Below are 20,927 nucleotides of genomic sequence, written 5' to 3' on the forward strand. Positions count from 1 at the left end.
AAACCTCACAGCATTAGCTACAGCAAACTTGACTCATAAGTAGATGCAGAGTTCCATGATTACTACTTCCATTACAGTTCTCTTTAAACGTTCCGGCACAGTGTCTACCCTAAAGCTATGATTGTGCCCACATTTCATAGAATAAACAATAAAAATGTGTGAAAGGAACATAACTAAGTCATATGCATAAAGACAAGTCACTTCAAAACTTTGTGTACAGATAAAGAATTTAAATCCTAATTACACAGTTTTCATTCTGATTTCTATCTCAAAAACTGTAATAAACACAACTTATTCTTAGAAAATACACTGTGTTGTATTGTAACTTGGATGCCATTTAACAATCTGAGATATTAAACACCAGAAGTACTGCGGGAGTTTAAGCATTATCACCTGGAGGCGAACGTCCACGTCAAATTATCATCTAACTTACGGATCCATGGAATGTAATAAATTTCTACACCATGGAAACAACAGTATACTTACAGGTTTGATGTCCTGAACCATTTCAATAAAATGGAGCTTGAAACTCATAGATTTCAGGCGTGGCAATAATCTTTTTATGTCTGCTAACTGAAATTAAGACAAAGTAATCAGCTCTCAAGCATAAATCAGCAGTACCTTTGATCTTCTGGGTTCAGATACTATATAGTCATACAAGTGGTTATGTGTTTTGGAGGAATGCATTACCTCAATTTTGAGGGTAAAACAGTCCTTCAAACATTGCTAACCACCTGCAAGACTACACAACATCACAACTCAGAAGACCATTATCCACAATTTTACTGCATTGAAAACCTCAAATCTCAAAAATTAGGTTTAATAAGAGCTTGACTTAACAAAGATTCTATTCACTTTTTTTTCATTTTCAGGTATTAAGATCTTATGAAAAGCATAAAGAATGCTTTCTTGGCATAGTGTGTCGGCAGCAGACAATCTGATAAGTTAAAGAAACAGAATACATCAGCACAAATTGTTGCAAATTACTTTCAAAAAAGAATTTGCATGAGTCAGTACACTACACTACACTACACTACTGAAATGCTACATGTACCACCTGGATTTCAAACCCATATTAAAAACCTGATTAAGCTACAACAAGCTCAGAAATTTTATATCATCCCACATTGGAATACACAATATCCACACATGTTCTCCTGCAATGTGCATTTAGAGGTATTAAATCTGCCTCATTCAATAGTTCCCACCTTGACCACCAGATTGCAGTACCTCAATATCTACCTCATGACTTTCCTCATCTGACATTCACTATCACAGCTTTTAGGACATTCAAAGGTATAATTTTGAGGTTGTGCAGTACAGCACAACCTCCACATCAAATTTCATCCAAATCCATTAAGTAGTTCTTGAGTTGGATCGAATGGATGGACGGACAGACATGACCAGCCCATAATGCGTTCTTGCTAATAACATCAACAATTTTAAGTATTACGATATGTACTGGAATGGTATACAAGAGCGTGGCTTACCGTGACAGCAAACTGCTCAGCCTCAGTGAGTTCACTGTATTGACTGCGAAATTCTTCCAGCTTCTTCAGCTGGTCAGGTGGAGGGAAATACGATATGAGTTGCTGTAGAACATTGTCTGTTATCACACTGTCATCACAACGCAAAACACACGTTCTCACATCGGCATAGCTCATGTGCTTCAGGGATCCTCCGAGCAAGATTGAAATGTTTTGTGCTGCCTTACCATCAAGTACCTTCAGATCTTTCACCTTCTTCATTGTTCCAGCCCTGTAACAGACAAAGTTATAAATACAACACTAGGCCGTGGGTTATGTTGCAATCTTCGGGGCCAAGTAAGTATCATTAACAGCCTCTCATACTGACATCATCCTTAACTTATTTGCTTTACTTCATTCACATTTAATGATGCTCTGACAACTGAATCATGGAAAGTAATCATTATATCTGAGCTTGGGGAAATGCTGACAAACAAAATCCACATGAAGGCTCAAAAGAAATAACCCTACTAATGAAACTGCTATTTATTGGCTAGTTACCAAATTATTTTCAAATAATGCATTCGGTTCTAAAACAAACTGAAAAAGCGACAACAAATTAATCACTGACCAGTAGAGACAGAACTTTTTGTTACAACATAGTATATTCAAGTGGATCAACACTTTTATAAGCTGGCAAACCTGAGTTGTTGATGCAGACAGGTGGCAATGCCCAGCTACATCAACAACAAACCACATAGCATGCTTAAGCAATGCCTTTTAACCCCGTAACTCTTTCACACCACAAAAAAGCACTACAGTAAACTACTCATCCTTAATGCAAACCTCTAGTACACTAGCTCCCCACTTAATGGTACCTGCACCTTGTAGAGGTGGTGGGGGTTGAGTACCTCAGTGATCCCAAGAGCTACTGGTAGGGCCTCCCTAGCCAGATTGGTCGAGGGGGAGAGGTCAGACTAAGACAGGTACCCTGATCCTCCAGGTTGGGGGTTGGTCGCAAGGCTAACAACCTTGCACCGTAAAAAGGAAGATGTTTTGAAACCTCAATCAAAGCCTCGGACAGACGGACCTAACGGAGGACCGAATGGAAGAGGAGAATTGAGGAGGCCATGGACTGAATACGGACCGGAGAGCCTTAGAAGAAGTACACTAGCTAGTTTTATGTCATGCCCACTTGGCATGCATGCCACTGTCTGACCTTGAATTACAGCATGACCAAGCCTCAGCAGTGCTGGCAGACACACAAAAAAATATTCCAATGTTGTGGGAAAAAATTTAATCTCCCTTCTACAAATCTGCCTGCTCTTTTGCAGGCAAATACAGGATTGCTACCAATGAATTGTAGAAACATCTGACATACCTATCTACAACATCATCCATCTTCTTTGAAGGAGGTTTAGATGAGAACTTCTGCGCCAGTCCAGTAAGAATGTCTGGGGAAGCAAGTTTCTCCTCTTGGACCTTTACCCAGAATGATTTTTCTGACAACTTCTGGGGTAAGATCTGTTGATTAAATCTATAGTTCAGTATTTTATAAGTCTTTCCACATACGCTTACTACTGCATTAAATAGAAATATAAAATTAACATAGAATGTCTTACAAATTTTTTCTGCAGTGACTACTCTTAATAATAATATTTTTATTTCAATCAAGCATATGTTGGAAATATTTCACAGTTTCAGTATAAAAAACAAATTTCTTAACAATTTCCTGACAGCAATGGAAAACGATCCAAGAAATCGAATTCACATATACAATAAATTCAAAACACTACTAAAAATAAACATAGTAAATACAGGAAAAACACTCCCACATTGAATTGAAAAAAACTGAAAACAAAAGATCCCGATAAAAAATCAAAACAGTAACAACCCTAACCCAATTAGATTCATTTCCTGGGAAACCAGATACCAATGATAACATTTCACCATCAACAAAACGATGCCATAGTGCAAAAAAGCTATGCAGGAAGAAAGATGACAAATACTCACTGAACAGAATGTTACAGAACTGTACCAGCGCCTTGAAAAATGAAGCGAGAATTCATACAACAAATTCTATTTCTGCACTATAACTTCTAACTGCTGCGGTACAACTACAAACACAGCATACACAAGTATGTTGTTATAAAATAGCTTCACTTCAAATCACAAAGTACTCACTGCTTTCCAGTTGGCTCGTTTCAAAGGGCCTTCCACTTCCCACTTTTTCTTAGGTTTTAATCCATAGGGCAGCACATCAGGCTTGGGAATGGCTGGCATAGCAAATCCAGGTGGTGGTGGTGGACCCATACCAGGCAGAGGTGGAGGCGGTGGACCTCCCATACCAGGCATCGGAGGTGGTGGAGGACCTCCCATCCCTGGCATTGGGGGTGGTGGAGGACCTCCCATCCCTGGCATTGGGGGTGGTGGAGGACCTCCCATTCCAGGCATTGGGGGTGGTGGAGGACCTCCCATCCCTGGCATCGGGGGTGGTGGAGGACCTCCCATCCCTGGCATTGGGGGTGGTGGTGGCCCTCCTGGTACAAGTGGAGAGAGTTGACTCCCACCAACCTGCAAGATGCAGAATAAACCTAACCATTCCTTACACACACCACATAATTTTCTATTTGAACTGCGCCAGGGTTTGCAAGGATACATAAAAACAGAGCTAATTCTATTTTCCTCAGTTTATGTATTACAGAAATTCAAAATTATACATAAATAATGATTTAGAAACTAAGTAGGAGCCACTAAATCTTACACATGATTCTCTATTAAAACTAATAGACTCTAAAATTACACATGTGTTAGGTCAAGGTAAAATGTCATCTGAGAACCTGTTTTGATATTAAGTTTCACCATATGTTAGCACTGACAAAAAGCAGGATATGGAGAAACCTATCTCAGTGCTACTATATTTACCTCCTGACTTTGAATTGAACCTACAGTTTTTTAAAAACATTGTACCCAAAAGATGTGCACAGCCTCAATCTACTTAAATATTTTCAGGCATGGACACAAGAAATTGATGACATGAATGATACTTCCTTACCTTGCCCTTTCCAGAAAGCTGTTCCAACTCATACAACTTCTTTTCAGCATGAGCAAGCTTTGCTTCTGTCTCTTGTCTATTTGCAATGGCTTCTTCTAACTTTTGACTCATTTCAACCAATTTCCTTTCATCTTCTACACGAGACTTTTCTGTCAACCAGTATAGGTCATAGGTATTAAAAAAATTCTGAGCATATAAATTGAAAACATTCCACTAACAATACTATCATAAAGTTAAAATATGTATACAGGGTTATTCATAATTCTCTAGCACATTACAAAAAGTCGTTAGACTTGAATGGTGAAATGGATGGTAACATAGGACATGCCGATAGAAAGAGAAACTCTCCAAGTTTATTTTACATCCCTTATAAATGCTCAATAACCATGTGCTGCTTCGTTGGCCACCCCGATCACCTGACGCCATGTGATTTCTTCTTATGTGGGTATGTTATGGACCAGGTCTTTGTAATGCCTCTGCCACAGGATCTGCCTCAGCTGCGAAGACAAATCATCACTGCCACCTCACAAATCGATCGTGACATGCTGCAGCAGGTGTGCGTGGAAATGGATTGTCGGCTTGACGTCTGCCGCGTCACAAAGGGCGAACACATAGAGCATTTATGAGGTATTTAAAATAAACTTGGACAGTTTCTCTTTCTATTGGCATGTCCTATGTTAACATTCAATGCACCATTCAAGTCTAGCGATTTTTTGTAATGTGTCAGGGAATTATGAATAACCCTGTATGTGTGTGTGTGTGTGTGTGTGTGTGTGTGTGTGTATATATATATATATATATATTAAGCAAGTACACTACATGCAACAGAACCACGAGCAATGACCAGACAGGATAAGAGTCAGTCACAAGACATATGGAATTCATGGGGATCACTAATGCGAAAGCTTAGAAAAAAATTGGAAAATGCAATAAATAGTACTGAGACAAAACAGAAATTATATGAATTAGGATACAAGACACTAAAATCCTTTGAACACACAATTTAATATCACAGGATTCCTAACAAGCAATGGCATCGCATTTAGTAGGAACAACCCAAGTTTGAGGTGAAAGATGTTAAAAGAAGATGAATAAGTCTAGAAGAGGTACATGATGAATTACAGCCAGTCAGGGATGACTGCACATGGATTGTTAATCAACACAAATGATTTAGAAACAATGTGAGAAAAGTAAATCAGAACTACTCTTCAGTGCGTGTAAAATGCACAGATTCATTTAAAGACTAAAGGCTGATTTGTTACAATTACACTCACTGCTTTAGTAAATGGATATAACTGTAGTAATAATATAGATGCATATAAAATTTATCAGAGTTTTATATCCTGATGCAAGCATGCTCTCTTTCTCTTTCACAAACATACAGACATACACACACACACAAATGCTACTAACATACAGTATGAGAGCTCTCAAATGTCATGTAAACCTCATATTTCAAAATAGCAATAGCTTCTAGTAAAACTTCTGCGTTCCTCTTTATTTATATTATCACCCAATAAATTAACATCAGCAGCATATTCCGATAGCTGATGTGTCCCAATCAGTTACAAACCCTCCTACATATCTTGCTTGGACTTTCCTGATGGCATATTCTAAGACAAAGTTAAAGAGCAATGGAGACAAAACATCTCCTTTGTTTTTCAGACCGTTCTTAATGGAAAATGAGTCAGTTAAATATTTACCTACATAAATTTTACTACAGGTTTCATTTAAGCACATTTTTATTAGACTCACTAGCTTCTTTGGTATACCAAATTCAATAACAATATTATATAGCACTTCTTTTAACAGAATCACAGACTTTTTAAAAATCTATAAACAATTGGGAATATTACTGTACTAAAATAAGGAGCATTAAACCATCTTGCATCAAAATTTTACTGTATTACAAGGAGAAGCATTAAATTTATCTGCAAAAAAAAATACCTAGGAGGATATGGTTGGATCCATCCCAAAACATCTGACATGTTAAAATAAACATAAAACTGAATATGCCCTAGAAATACTGCAAATGTATACAGTACTGAGCTAACATTTTGAAATATGAGGCAACAGACACTAAAGACAATGTGTCTGGAAAATCATTTCCCAACATTTACCGACTAGAGTATCTATGAGGGGCTGCACATCAATCTGAAATCTACGTTTGGCCCTGAAGTCAGGATCACAACCACTTCTGTGCAGCACTATCTGAGATACACACTCTTCTATCAGTTTGTAATAGGCTGGCCTGAAATTCAAATAAAAATACACTCTGCTGAAAAGAACCAAACCACACTACGGTAACGTACTAAATCCAATTAACTCTATGGAACAGGGTATTCAGAAGAGAGCTGACAATTAATCAGTAACTGAGAAGTCCCTCAGTACAAAATGCAAAAGGCTTATTGTCATTATGATAAAAGCACGCGAAAGGATTCTACCCTGAACTAGTTTATCCAATTCACATCTCATTCTATACTGACCGCCTGGTGACTTTATGACAATAATTTCTGAGGTCATTCATGCACAAAATACAACTCCTGACATAAGTCCAATGTTGACATGTGGCAGACTATCTGAATGAGAAGTCCCCTGACTGATGGATTGGTCACTGTGCTCTGCAAAATTGGCCACTGCAGTCACTACTATATATATATATATATATCACTATATATATCATCAAACTTTGAATGTTGCAAGGAGCATGAAACTTAAATTTCAAATATCCATAGCTTCATAACCACTGAGAAAAATACCTATGTTCACATGACATTTCTGACCGGAAATGATCTTGGACATAAAATCCAGAAGTACTGACAGATGAAAGAGATGCAAACTAGACAAAAGTGTTTCAGGATGGAATCTGACAACAGAAATGTAAACTGGACTGAACTAAGTCAGCATACGATCCAATGACAAATAGTCTTTTGTGACGGTGGTGAACTGAACATTCAGATTATACCTCATACCATGGACTTGGTTAGCAACTACATCAGTGTTTCCATTAATTTACAGTATGATGCCTACTTCTTTACACTCAAAGTACTTCTCACCTTATTAGTGCATCGTCTCGTATAAACAGAAGATGCTGCAGTATGGATAACAGGTATGGTTCAGCACTGGAGTCCATTACAAGATTCTTGATAACTTCAAAACAATCATTGATATCATCCAGTTCAAGACGAACATTGTCAAAACGTTGTACAAATTCATAGTAGTCTTCCTCTTTGTGATCATTAAAAATCTTCACCTGGACTGTTAGGTCCCCACTGGCATCATTCTCCAGAGTCTGAGGAAAAAGAAGTTGTCACCTTGACAAAAATCATTATCATATTTGACGACTGACAGTTCATGCACTCTGACCTACTACTTTAAGAGGAAATATCCACTGTTAATGTAAGTGACCGGCTGCCGCCTCATCAGGATTCCTCTTCTCACTCTGAAGGCAGCAGAGATGAAGACGAACACAAAGATGCGCCTGGAAACAGCAGGTATGTAGCAGACCAAAGCAATAGCAATGCGAGTGTTGCACTGCCATTAACAAGCCAACCACCTGGGTTGGGATTCCCAGATTTTGCAAGAAAGTCTACCCCTGGAAATTATGAAACTACTTTTTATAGAATTTCTAATTATGATATTTGAACAAGAAACCAACATGTACTGTCATTGGTATTATGCTGGTAAAATGGTACAGAACCTAGTTTTGTTTGGTAGGATGTTTATAACAACTTAAAAATGCAATATCAGACAATTTCTTCTTTACCTACAATATAAGGGTTTGTTCATAGAGCAGTAAACCTTGTACTTGACATGTGAATGGATGAAAAGTGAGAAAAAGACTGTGGACCGAGTATTGGGGAAGCTGCAGACTACAAAACTAATTCTATATAATGCATAAAATGTTCTTTTAGTAAGTAAATTAAATAAAAACTATTTTACATATAAAACTGGTGTATCTGTTGCACAAATTTAAAAACATTAACTGTATAATATATTTCAAAATTTCTAAAAACAAGTTAATAAGTGACTGAACACTGCTTACAAAGATGATTCTTGTTTTATGATTTTATTTATTGAAGATATAGACCTTTAAGCAAAAACATGCACCAGTAGCACTGGTCCCAGAATTTAACTTTGAGTGATTGGGGGTTACTGGCCATTTACACCTTTGTACTCTTGAAGGTTAAAAGATCCATTTGCTAGCAAAACAAAAGTTCACTTATATTCAGGCACGTAGAGCAGACAACTTACTGCTGCATCTGCAGATTTTACTTTGGCTTTTCTGCACGGCAAATGTGATAAAGAACATCTCCAGCAAACACTCTTGGTCCCATCACAATTCAAGACAAAACCTAAAAAATTAGAAAAGTAACTAAAAATAAACAGCCTGTTATTCATTTTTGTCTACAACACTTACCTCTAATACATCAATCAACCCTGCCCTCATAATCTCATTCCTCAGGTGGAGACGGTACTCCATATCATCTGGAGTGGCAACTATTGCATTTATGAGTTGAAGACATCCCACCTGCAACCAATCATTTCTTTTTTCAATTAAATACCGTAGTAATTGTATAATCTATATTTGTTATTAATTCTAACATGACAACAGGCATTTTTGAGAATTTTTAAAGCTGGTGCAGAGCCCCCCACAAAACAAACAAATAAGATAGAAATTACTTTTAAAATGTTGCATATTGTTATTATAAAGTCTTTCTGCTACTCTAAGTTCAGAAATACTTTTTACAGATTAGATGGATAATTCATGTCCACTAAAGGGCTTTGAAATGAACAGTGTTAAATCTTTGATTAATAACAATCAAGATGATGAGATGGGTAGCTAAGTCAGTATAGTGACTGGCTAAAGGCTGGATGATCACAGTTCAATCTCCAACAGGGGCAAAGGATCTTCTTCTAGCCTCTGCGTCCAGACTGGCTCTGGAGTCCATCCACCTTCCTGTCCAATGGGCACCAGGGTCCTTTCCCAGTGGTAAAGTGCAGCCAGGGTGTGCTCCCATGGTTGAGATGAAGTAGGAGCTATACCTCCTCTCCCCTAAGGATGGCTTTACTTTTAAAATCAAAATGGGAACTGTGTGAAAGGAGAGCTAAAAGACAATCTTTTGGAAAGTAAAGTCACACCATGCCACAGAAATAGAAAAAGTTAACCCTCTTTCTGCCAAGGAAAGCACACTAAAATCGGCTATTTGTTGCAAAGACAAAACGTTTAAGAAGAACAGCATGATCCACTTCTCCTGAGCTCTTTGCTTTAACTGTACTCCCACATACATCTCTGAGATATGGTGTTCAAGCACACAGATAACTTTGCCTTCAATGTTAACAATTACAGTTCAACAATTATTACCAATAAGCTAAGAGCCAAATTTACATTTCATGTGAATGTCATGCTACATAAAAATTGTCTTCACAAAGCCATATCACAAAAAGAATTACATTAAATGGCTCTAGCGTTGCTCCTACATCATAAGTTCACATAGCTGCCATATTTATACTACCAATGACACAAAAGTAATAATTCTAAACCAGGGCTGTTTAGTGGCATAATGTTCTTATCAAGTTTCATGAAAACCTATTAAATGTTTCAAAAGTTATTATGGAAAACACACATGGATGAACATGACAGACACTGTAATATACCATAAGTCTATTATCCCTTCTAAAATAAGGAAAGTAGGACAAACAAATTACTATTAGTTGTAGAAACTAAATTTGTAAGGTGAACAGCATGAAATAAACAAATTTCAGAAGAAAACATAAGTTTAAAAATTTCATGAGCATATATAAGACATAGAGACAGAAAATTATTCCAACACTTCCAACACAAGTAAAATCATAAATTCCCATACAGGTCTGATAGAAAAAATACATTGCAATATAAAGAGGATAATTTGGATGCCCACTCAGGAGAATGTCACATGACATGAATAGGTTCAACAGACAGACTACAAACAGATGACTCATAGCTGGCATAATACCATAACTCACTGTAAGAGATGAGTGACTCTTCACCATGAGACCCTGAACCACTGGCTGGAACCTCTCACGTCCTTTAATCTCTCCTGTCATGGTAATGGCTTCCAACACCCGCTCATGTCCCGATGGTGGGATCAGGCAGATGGCAGCCAACACCTGGACTGCCTGCTGCATTACATTGGGCTTTGATGGATCCAACGAACGGGCCAGGATCGTAAGAGCTTCTTTGTGGTCAAACATCAACTTGATCCCATCTGTGTTGTTCATAATTGCTTTAAGGCAGCGAATACATTCTGACTGGATACGATCATACCGATTATCACTGCCAAATAAATATGAATATAAAATGTAAAAACATTAAAATGGTACTGAATCCATCTCATTTATATTGGCATCTTAAAGAAGGGGGTGGGACGTTAGTATGGCATAATCCGCTTAGCACTGCCATCCACAATAACATTACCCTGCTGTATGTGCATTATGAGCAGCATACATACATAACAGAGCAAACACTGACACACAGAATGTTACTTGAATGGTAAGTACCTGCTCTGCCATCTTACGTTATAAACAAGGCATAAAACATCAAGCCAAAATCACCACTAATGAGTGCAGAGGCCAAGTAAACTGACATGAGCACACATATTCCCTTTCATGATGCTCCATCCAGTATCTTGCCACGTACAATGCTTCCTCTCCACATCTCAAAGAGATGTCTCACTCCTTTCCATGCCCTTCTTCTTCATTTTAAGTCAGTACTTAGTATTACACAGGTTAAAATAATTTATGCTATGTGCGATGCCTTTCCTTATAGTAAATCTTTTGATGCAGGGAAAACAGGTGTCAACTTTTGTAAATACATGTATTATCCATATGAATAATGTAATAGCAATATAAGTATTAGCAAACCTTTAAATGAGAAAAAACTTTATAATCTAAATTGATTCTTCATTAATGTTACTTAGCGCATCACACAATGGTTGTGTAAATGGTCCAGTTAAAGGTTACATTATCCAAGTATCATCAAACAAGCAACACATTCAGATTAATCTTAATTTAGGCTGATTGTACACTGTTTACCTTTCTGTCAATAAATGTCACCAATAAAAAATGTTATGGAGGATATCTAATGGTCAAACACAAAAATACACCACCTAAATGTGAAAATAGATAGATGATATGATATTACATTTTAAATAAACAGGGTGTGAATATGTGGACTGAATTAAACCGGTTCAATGCAGGATCCAACAGTGGGCTCTTTGAATTTAATGGACCCTCAGATCTCAGGAAAGACTAGGAAATTCTTGGCAAGCTGAATGACTAGTAGCTTCTCAGACAAAGTGAACTAGAACAGAGGCATGATGTTTCCTACTTCATGGGAGTATAAATATCTTAAATCTGCAGAATGAGCCATATTATTCCATGCTTTCATTATGTACATATATAACAATTTAATAATTTGATTTTTACAAATTTTCATCAACACACTTGTGGTATCTACATGAAGAACTGAAGATCTAACAATCTACATAGTAAAGGGCAGTCCTTGGGTAGTTGGCAGTGCTAACTGAAAATAATTCTTTCTTGTAAAATTGTTAAAAAAACCAAAGTTCCTAAACATGATCGCAAATTACTGCCACTGAATAAGATCCTAAGCCAGCATTCATTTTGCCTAACAATTACTGTAAACAAATGTTCACCAATGTTTAATTATTTTTAATTTGAATTATAAACAATATATAAGAATGGAGTTTGGTCAAGATTCACAAAATAAAGCCTTCAGACTGAACTCATTACTACCTTTAACTATAAACCTGCATAAGACACTCCAACTATATTATCAGAATGTTTCATTTATTTATAACCACAACATAGTCATAAACAAATCAATTATAACCAGTATCCCAATGGTGAGGTACAGATATTCCATCTACACAACAATTCTTAAGATGACTGTCTTCTGGGTCATTGTGCCATGTAGTCTGGTAGAAGTTTACTGACGTTTCAGAGGTCCTTTCTGCCTCCATCAACAGGGTGTTGAGTAACACACATGCCATGATGATGGAGGCAGCAAGGATGTCTGAAACGTCAGTAAACTTCTACCAGACTACATGGCACAATGACCCAGAAGACAGCCATCTTCAGACCCACTGCAATAAAAACCTGAAATTGAACAAAACTTCCTGATTATAGTTTTCATGTTTATTAGAAAGTCAAGAAAAATTATTGCAAATTCTTAATAAACATTGAAACTATAATCAAGAATGTTTGTATAGATGGACTGTCAACCTAACCTACAACACACAACAGGATGTATCCTTTAAAACTTGTCAGAAATCATTAGCTAGATGCATGAAAAATATGGTCAGTCACCCCAGTGACTGTGGTGTGTTAGGTAGGCTAGACAGTTCTAATTCTCAAATTTCAATACCTATTTAACTCCTTGGATCCAGGATAAACAATATTTAAGCGGTCCGACAAAGAAAACACAACACTTCAACATTACAAAGATCAAATGGTTAAAGGTGTTCGAGAAAATAATGCCTGTTTACAATGAGAATCACAATAAGCCAATAAATATAAAATAAAAGAATCACACAACACCAATAAATACAAAACAAACAGTTATTGATTGTTAAATCAGTTACCAGTTAGTTTCAAAGGGTTAAATCACTTTAGAGGACAGACTGATTAGCATCTTAATAATTCCAAAACAATTACATCATGTTTTTCTAGTACTGCTAATGCCTTCATCCTTGATTATTGATTGTATGTTATACCAACTGAAGAGGTTGAACTGAAAGAGAAAAAAACATGCATGCTACATGTCCCTGTCCATCACAATAACTCTGATCAAATCTCACAACATGGGTCGGGGTTCTCTTTGATCAGATGACAATCACTGTTCTCTGCATGAAACCACTTCTAACAGAACTTGAGAATTCATCACCTTTTTCACAGAATCCCACTCTAACCTGACACATTTAAACACAGTTCACACCATTGAAACCTGTTTCTCCAGGATCTACTCCTTCCATCTCATTATTGTAAAATTAAAAACCAATACTACGAGAAGAGTAGGAAATATGACACCTGGGATACTGGGAACGACCCGTTCTTCAAGTGCCTGAGCACTGCGGGTCCCAACTTTTCGTTGGCTTGATCTATAGATATTCGATAGGACTCCTTGGACAAGCGATCGGCCCGTCACAAGGCCTCTACCTGTACACAGGACAGCACGACACAGAAAAACATCCATGGCTTGAGTGGGATTCGAACCCATGGTCCCAGCGACCAAGTGGCACAAGGCCCACTCCTTAGACCATGCGGCCACTGCAGACCCCGAAATGATTTGATTATATTACTTAACATTATGATAAATTAACATATCTGCAATTTCTGCTACATAAGGGTTATGGAAGAATAAGATCTCTGACACCAAGTACATTTAAAATTTCATGAATTTAAATGAAGCATGCACTTTTAAATGTTGATTCACAGTTAGTAACTTCTGAAACAATTAAAAATATTAAGTGCAGAACAACAGCAGTTATCTGAGTAAGGCAGTATTGCAGAAATGTCCAGGACTATCTGAAGTGCTTGGCTATCACTCACTTACCAGTAGTGGCCGCTGGTGAACAAAATACTCCAATGAAAGTTAGACATGAAACGAAGGAGGGAACATACACGTCATTCAAAATATCTAACCCTCTCAAATCTGTGGCTTCTTTATAGAAGAAATAAGCTCTGTGACATCCACGGTTGAAGCTTAAAAATTCTTAACACCTTATTAAAAATACCAGGTCTTCAAAATAGCCCTTGTAAGGGCTAATGTAATAATTTGTATTTTGTATTACTGACATCTGATTTCTACATATATTATTGCAATGTGTTTGTTGTACTGGCACAAATACCTATCAAACTTGTGCTCATGTTATATTATTCAATTGTATGTTTTAATGCTTCAGCGTGGAATTCGCATCAAGAGCAATTGAAAATGGATGCTAAAATATGCAGATTGTGGTAACTTTCTGTTATTGAACAAAAAGTAATCATCATTATTATCATTCACATTATCACTGTATTATTTGTGCGCTACATTGACAAGGCTAGGAGTGTAAAAGAAGCAGGTATTTATTTTATATTTATTCATCATAAAAAATGTAATTTGCAAAGAACACATGTTTTAGAAAGGACTTTGTTTTAATGTCAGTCCCCTACCATACCAACTATTCTACAAGGCAACCAAGTGAAGTATATATAGCCAACACCTTCATTTTGCTGTCAGACGGTCACAGAACTCAAAAATGACAAGAATTACGAGGCGTGTCCACAAAGTAAGTTTCCCACTCGTCCCACAGCTAGCAAACCTTATATTGCGCGAAGCGACTGTGCGTACGTGATAGAGCAATGACGTAGCATGGCGCATGCACTAACGGCACTTCCCGCGTTCTCACAGTAGCATCGTTGCAGCTGTTGAAGATGGAGGTTCTTATTCCAACTCCGCCGACTGTGAAGTGCGGTCAGTGATAACGCTAGGCCGCACATGGCTCGAAGGACAGCAAGTCTCCTGCAGGAGTTCAGCTGGGAGGTGTTTAATCATCCACCCTACAGCCCGGACCTCGCTCCCAGTGATTTCCATCTTTTCCTACACCTCAAGAAATTCCTGTCCGGTCAGCGTCAGCGTTTTGAGAATGACAGAGAGGCGGAGATGGTTATCACACAGTGGTTCCAATCCCAGGCGGCAGACTTCTACGACGCAGGTATTCAAAAGTTGGTCCCACGGTATGACAAATGTCTCAATTCTGGTGGCGAATGTGTTGAAAAATAGCTGGACACTTGCTGTATCTGTTGCAATAAATATTTCCATGAAATTGTGTTTTGTTTCTGTAAACGGCCCCAGGGAAACTTACTTTGTGGACGAGCCTCATATGATGCCAGCTGCATGCTTACATCACTTCTGTTGGGGATTTAGATCATTTCAAGTGCTTGATTTTTGTTGCCCATTGTACAAATACTTTTACCATGTGTAATACCCAGAAACTAAAAATATATAGTATCCTGAAAAAATGTAAAATTATTCGTGAGATATTATGAAACTTTTGCACAGAATAAGCAGGATCACATTTTATACTGACAATGTAGGATGCTTCACCAAGGAAATAAGTCCTCATGTTTGTCAACGTGCTGTAGTAATTTTTCTTCTAAAGAAATTTGTTTATGCCTTATTAAACATGCAAATTCAAATTAAACAAGCACAGTACATGCAACAGAACGAGAAAACAGATGAATTAAATAATAAATAGTCAATTTCAAAACATTCGCACAATGTAAGCTAAAAGCATACTTGGCAAGACTGTAACTAACTCCTCACAGTAGCCAATGATTCAAAAGTGAAGTTGACAAATTCAAAATAAAAAACGACATTTTGCAATAACTAAAATCACTGAAATGGTAAAATAATTAATGGAGCAAAAAAAGTTTATATTTAATTACAATGTCCGTAGTTAAGACTGTATAGTGTCGGGAAAACATTGTACACTACAGGAAAACACACATTCTGAGAACGTAAATACAACATTCTCCTGCATCATTTATATGATAACATTCAAGAGAGTCATACAGGATCAGTACAACATGGAAATTTATCTGGCCAGAAGAAACCTCTTTATGACTCGGATGAATATTACAGGAATTGTAATATGTCTGTCATAAGGGAAGTTTAAAAGATATTTTCAAACCCCATTAAATTCGAAGATATAAGTAACTGTAAAGGAGATAATATGGAGTGCATAAACTGAAAAAGACTCCTAAATACGGTCACATTCACACTGGCAAGCAATGAGCGATGAGTGTTTAGCATTAAGTGTTGAGCGTTATCAGAAATAATTCAAACACACAGTTTTAAAAGGAAGTGTGTACACTGACCTTGACCACTGAGCAAAAGTTGTGAGAAAATGCAATGCATTGCCTTTCTAGTTACCTTAAATTGTGAGTGATAGTGTTACGTGTTGCTTACCAGTTTATTCTCACTATTGGATGTGTCACAACATACATACATATCCAAACAAAAAAATAAATTTTCCAACTCTGATAGGGAAATAATTATTTCTTAAGCACAAGCAAAACTGCCTTTGTGGAACGATGGGCACCCTGATTATAAGAAAACAGGTAAGATGTGGGAAGAAACAGGAATTATTGTGGGCTTTTTAGGTAAAAAGAACTTTTTTTTGGTATGAAGTATATAAATTCTAATTTCTGTCACTGTTATACAAAAGACAAAAAAATATATTTATGTAAATTATCCAGTCTGCTTATCCAATTGTAGAGCATGCTGTTTATCTACATTGAGGAATAATGTGTATATACAGGGTTATTCATAATTCCCTGACACATTACAAAAAATTGCTAGACTAGAATGGTGCAATGGATGGTAACATAGGACATGCCGATAGAAAGAGAAACTCTCAAACTTTATTTTATATACCTCATAAATGCTCTATGTGTTCGCCCTTTGTGCCGCGGCAGACGTCAAGCCGATAATCCATTTCTGCCCACACCCGCTCCAGCATGTCACGATCGATTTGTGAGATGGCAGCGATGATTCAGCTTCGCAGTTCAGGCAGATCCCGTGGCAGAGGCGGTAAAAAGACCTGGTCCTTAACGTACCCCCATAAGAAGAAATCACATGGCGCCAGGTCAGGTGATCGTGGTGGCCAACGAAGCAGCGCATGGGTATTGAGCATATTAAGGGATGTAAAATAAACTTGGAGAGTTTCTCTTTCTATCGGCATGTCCTATGTTACCATCCATTTCACCAATCAAGTCTAGCAGTTTTTTGTAATGTGTCAGGGAATTATGAATAACCCTATTATAAGTTAAGGTTCAGTATTTACACAAAAATTGCTGCATGAAGACTGTGAACCAAAACTGGAATCTAACATATTCACAACACAAGACTATTCTTCAAACCTCTGCAACCGAAAACCTTCCCCATTCTACTCCCTCTATCTCTATGAACAATTATAGTGAAGACTATATGAAAGGCACCTTGGATAATAATACAAATAGAGATAGGGCATGCCATCTACAACTTCATCATCTCAGTCAGCAGGTAAGTTTTCTCATTGTGCAAGCTAATACACAGAACCCACCCAGAAAAGCCAGTCTCACAAGAGATGACAGCCCAATCCTGAAGTTGATTTACACTTGGACAAAAAGTTTATATATTATCAGAGAGGGCCACCACTTCGTGATTAGCTGACTGTCATACTTGGAAAACTCGGTCCACTAGAAAATTTGGAAGTTAGAGGAAAAACAAAAAATGTGATCTAGTCATGTATATAGAAGCACAAATGCATCAAGAGTAGGTAAACTCTCAACTTACAGTTCCAGCGGTACAAAATAATAATTTATGTATAATATCCCTAAATATTGTCCTGCGCCATAGCCGCGCAGTCTGAGGCATCATGCTTCGGACCGGCGATACAGAATGCGCGGTGGTTCGAGTCTTGGGGGAGAAGAAATTTTCTCATGAGCTTTCGACCAGTGTATGGGACCGGTGCCAACCCAGCATCGTGAGAAAATTGGAGAGCTACAATGTGTAGCATAATCCGGCCAGGAAAGCTAGCGATGGCTGGGGGTTCGTCGTGCTGACCACACGTCACCCTATATCTGGTTGGATGATCGTTCACCTCTGCTTAGGCATGTGAATGTGAGGCCAGCAGTCAAGCTAGTCGGCTTTGGCTCTCTGGAGCTGTTACGCCACGGATTTAATTTAATTTTTAATCCCTAAATATTAAGATGTCTAATGCCCACAAAATATTCTCTTGCATATTTCTAATAAAATTCACTGTAAATAATAAAATAAATTCTCAAAAACATTATTAAATTAAACAGCCTTTCTTGTAGGAAAACAGGTTTCTTAAAATTAGTACTTTCTTCTGTAATTGGTATTTTACTCATGACAAAACACAGTCAAATGTTGCAAGAGACATGCAAAAACTCAAAATCCATTAGGGATCTTGCCAACATTCTCTGAACAAATGGTGAAATTCCCAACACTGCATGCTTGTGGTTATGCTTTTTATTTTAACAATTCTCTTCATAATTGTGGATCATTCAGAAGCCACAACCTGCACTGTTGCAGCTGACACTATTCTGTGTACAGTATTCACTAATAAACGTTTACCGATATAAACACCTCTCAACGCTTTTCACTCATCATTTGCCAATGTGCACACGACCTAAGTTTCAAACCAGGTGGTAAAACATGGGTCTACAGTTACCACCACCAAACAATAGCATCCACAAGAAGGAAAAATCCCTTGTTTTCTGGGACCAAAAGAAGGATGTTAAGTGTGCAGAAAAATCAGAGTGATGCTTATTGTTTTCTTCGATTATGAGAATGCTGTGTCCCATGAGCAGGTTCTACATGGTCAGACCATCATTTCTCTTTACAAGTAATGAGACATGACGCAGTGCATTATAAATGGCCACAAAAGTGGGACTCTGTAAGTAGCAACTTCACTAAGAGAGTGCATCTGCTCACCCAGTCCAGATTTGTGGCACTTCGTAGCTAAACACAATACTCCACAAGTGAGAATGTCTCTTCTAACCAGTTCCTACCTGTACATTTTTTATTTATTAAATTGAAGAATACATTAGTAAGTGGATGAATTTTAATGACTTAAAAATACAGTTATTCATATCTCCCTGACACATTATAAAAAACCGCTAGACTTGAATGGTTCAGTGGATGGTAACATAGGACAAGCCAATAGAAAGAGAAGCTCTCCAACTTTATTTTATATACCTCATAAATGCTCTCTGTGTCCGCCCTTTGTGGGGCGGCAAACGTCAAGCCAATAATCCACTTCCGCCCACACCCGCTCTAGCACGTCACTATCGATTTATGAGATGGCAGTGACGATTCGTCTTCACAGCTCAGGCAGATCCCGTGGCAGAGGCGGAACAATGACCTGGTCCTTAATGTACCACAGCATCAGATCAGGTGATTGGGGAGGCCAGCGAAGCAGAGCATGGTCATTGGCAGCCATGTGTCCGATCCAACGTTACGGAAAATGATGATTGAGGTAGCCACAGGCGGACGAGGCGGTGGTAGTGTGGCGGAGCCCCGTATTGCTGATAAATGAAGTTATCACTGTGATCATAAAGCTGCGGGATTAGCTATTCCTGCATCATCTCAAGATAGGACGTGCCAGTGATGGTTGCCTCGGCGAATAAGAATGGCCTGTACACCTTCTCTTTGGATATCGCACAGAAAATGTTCAGTTTCGATGAATCCCGAATGTGCTCAATTGTGGCATGTGGGTTTTCATTTCCCCATACCCGCACATTGTGTCTGTTCACCTTCCCATAAACGTGAAACATAGCTTCGTCACTGAAAATCAATTTTTCAGAGAAACCATCTTCCTCCAAGTGCTGCTGCAAACTTGGAGAGTTTGCATGACGCATGTTACCATCCTTTGCACCATTCAAGTCTGGTGATTTTTTTATAATGTGTCAGGGAATTATGAATAACCCTGTACTTAAACAGTTGTGGGTGCTTTACAAAATTAAGTCTGAGAGATTCTTTCAACACTGGAAGAAATTACAGAACAAGTGTGAAGAACCCTATGTTGAAGACTACTGAACTCCCCCTCCCACCTGTAAGTATAGCATCTTTATTCCCATGTAATCAGTATCAACACCTTCTAATGAAACCATGTACATGAAGTATATCTCTAATTTTTGGCATCAGATGGGCTGCGTAAATGGACTCTAGTCCTTTAACCAATCTGTACTGGACAAATGATTGTTATTTGATACACGACATTTGTGAGTTCGATGTAACATAAGTTTGTTTTAAAAACAGAAAATTTACCAGCCGATAACAATGACATGTTAGCCAAAATCATGCAGCAATCATTTCATCTCCTTGTGTTACTGCTGACAAATCTGTCAGGTATGTAACTAATAAGTGGGAAACTTGCTTTGTATATGATAAGCAGTCATTTTTATGGAATGCGGTGTGGTATGTACTGGAGATACTGAATTGGGATCATGTTTTACATTTCTGTGGACATTTATATTAACGCATTACAAAAATCACTGCAATAGTCAAGCCTGTCCAAACATTAGTAAAAAAATTCAGTCCCTACCTCAAATAAAACACATCATCTCCATTACAAATATCATTTGGTTAATGCTGTTAGCGAGATAATCACTGTTATATTCTGACAATCACACAAAACCCATAAATTCACTCTGTGGGCACAGAGCAGTTACTGATTGTTAAATCAGATGGTACGTATAGTTACCACTCAGTTTTAATGGGTTAATATGAGAAAAGCACACACAAGATAAAAAAAGTGCTGTCCGTTCTCCTGATTTCCATATTTGCAAAC

General features: G+C 37.8%; 1 protein-coding gene across 7 annotated transcripts in view; it reads right to left on the reverse strand.

Annotated features, from left to right (window-relative positions):
• dia (diaphanous related formin 1) overlaps nucleotides 1-20,927 on the reverse strand; it is a 58,888-nt gene that overhangs the window by 19,336 nt on the left and 18,625 nt on the right. For 6 of the 7 annotated variants that reach the window (XM_087358883.1, XM_087358882.1, XM_087358886.1 and 3 more), the window contains 9 exons: nucleotides 10,528-10,837; nucleotides 8,942-9,052; nucleotides 7,578-7,813; nucleotides 6,642-6,772; nucleotides 4,522-4,670; nucleotides 3,651-4,040; nucleotides 2,848-2,990; nucleotides 1,491-1,758; nucleotides 487-573 (listed from right to left, as the gene is read on the reverse strand). In XM_087358883.1, the coding sequence (XP_087215009.1) occupies nucleotides 487-573; nucleotides 1,491-1,758; nucleotides 2,848-2,990; nucleotides 3,651-4,040; nucleotides 4,522-4,670; nucleotides 6,642-6,772; nucleotides 7,578-7,813; nucleotides 8,942-9,052; nucleotides 10,528-10,837 (1,825 nt within the window). Of the gene's footprint in view, nucleotides 1-486; nucleotides 574-1,490; nucleotides 1,759-2,847; nucleotides 2,991-3,650; nucleotides 4,041-4,521; nucleotides 4,671-6,641; nucleotides 6,773-7,577; nucleotides 7,814-8,941; nucleotides 9,053-10,527; nucleotides 10,838-14,137; nucleotides 20,914-20,927 lie in introns of those variants that run through there. The other variant, XM_087358887.1, reaches the window with a different exon arrangement.

Source organism: Zootermopsis nevadensis, unplaced genomic scaffold (genome assembly GCF_977971745.1).
Source record: "Zootermopsis nevadensis isolate Lab colony 2312 unplaced genomic scaffold, Znev_1.0 Znev_ptg000030l, whole genome shotgun sequence".
NCBI classification, from domain to species: domain Eukaryota; kingdom Metazoa; phylum Arthropoda; class Insecta; order Blattodea; family Termopsidae; genus Zootermopsis; species Zootermopsis nevadensis.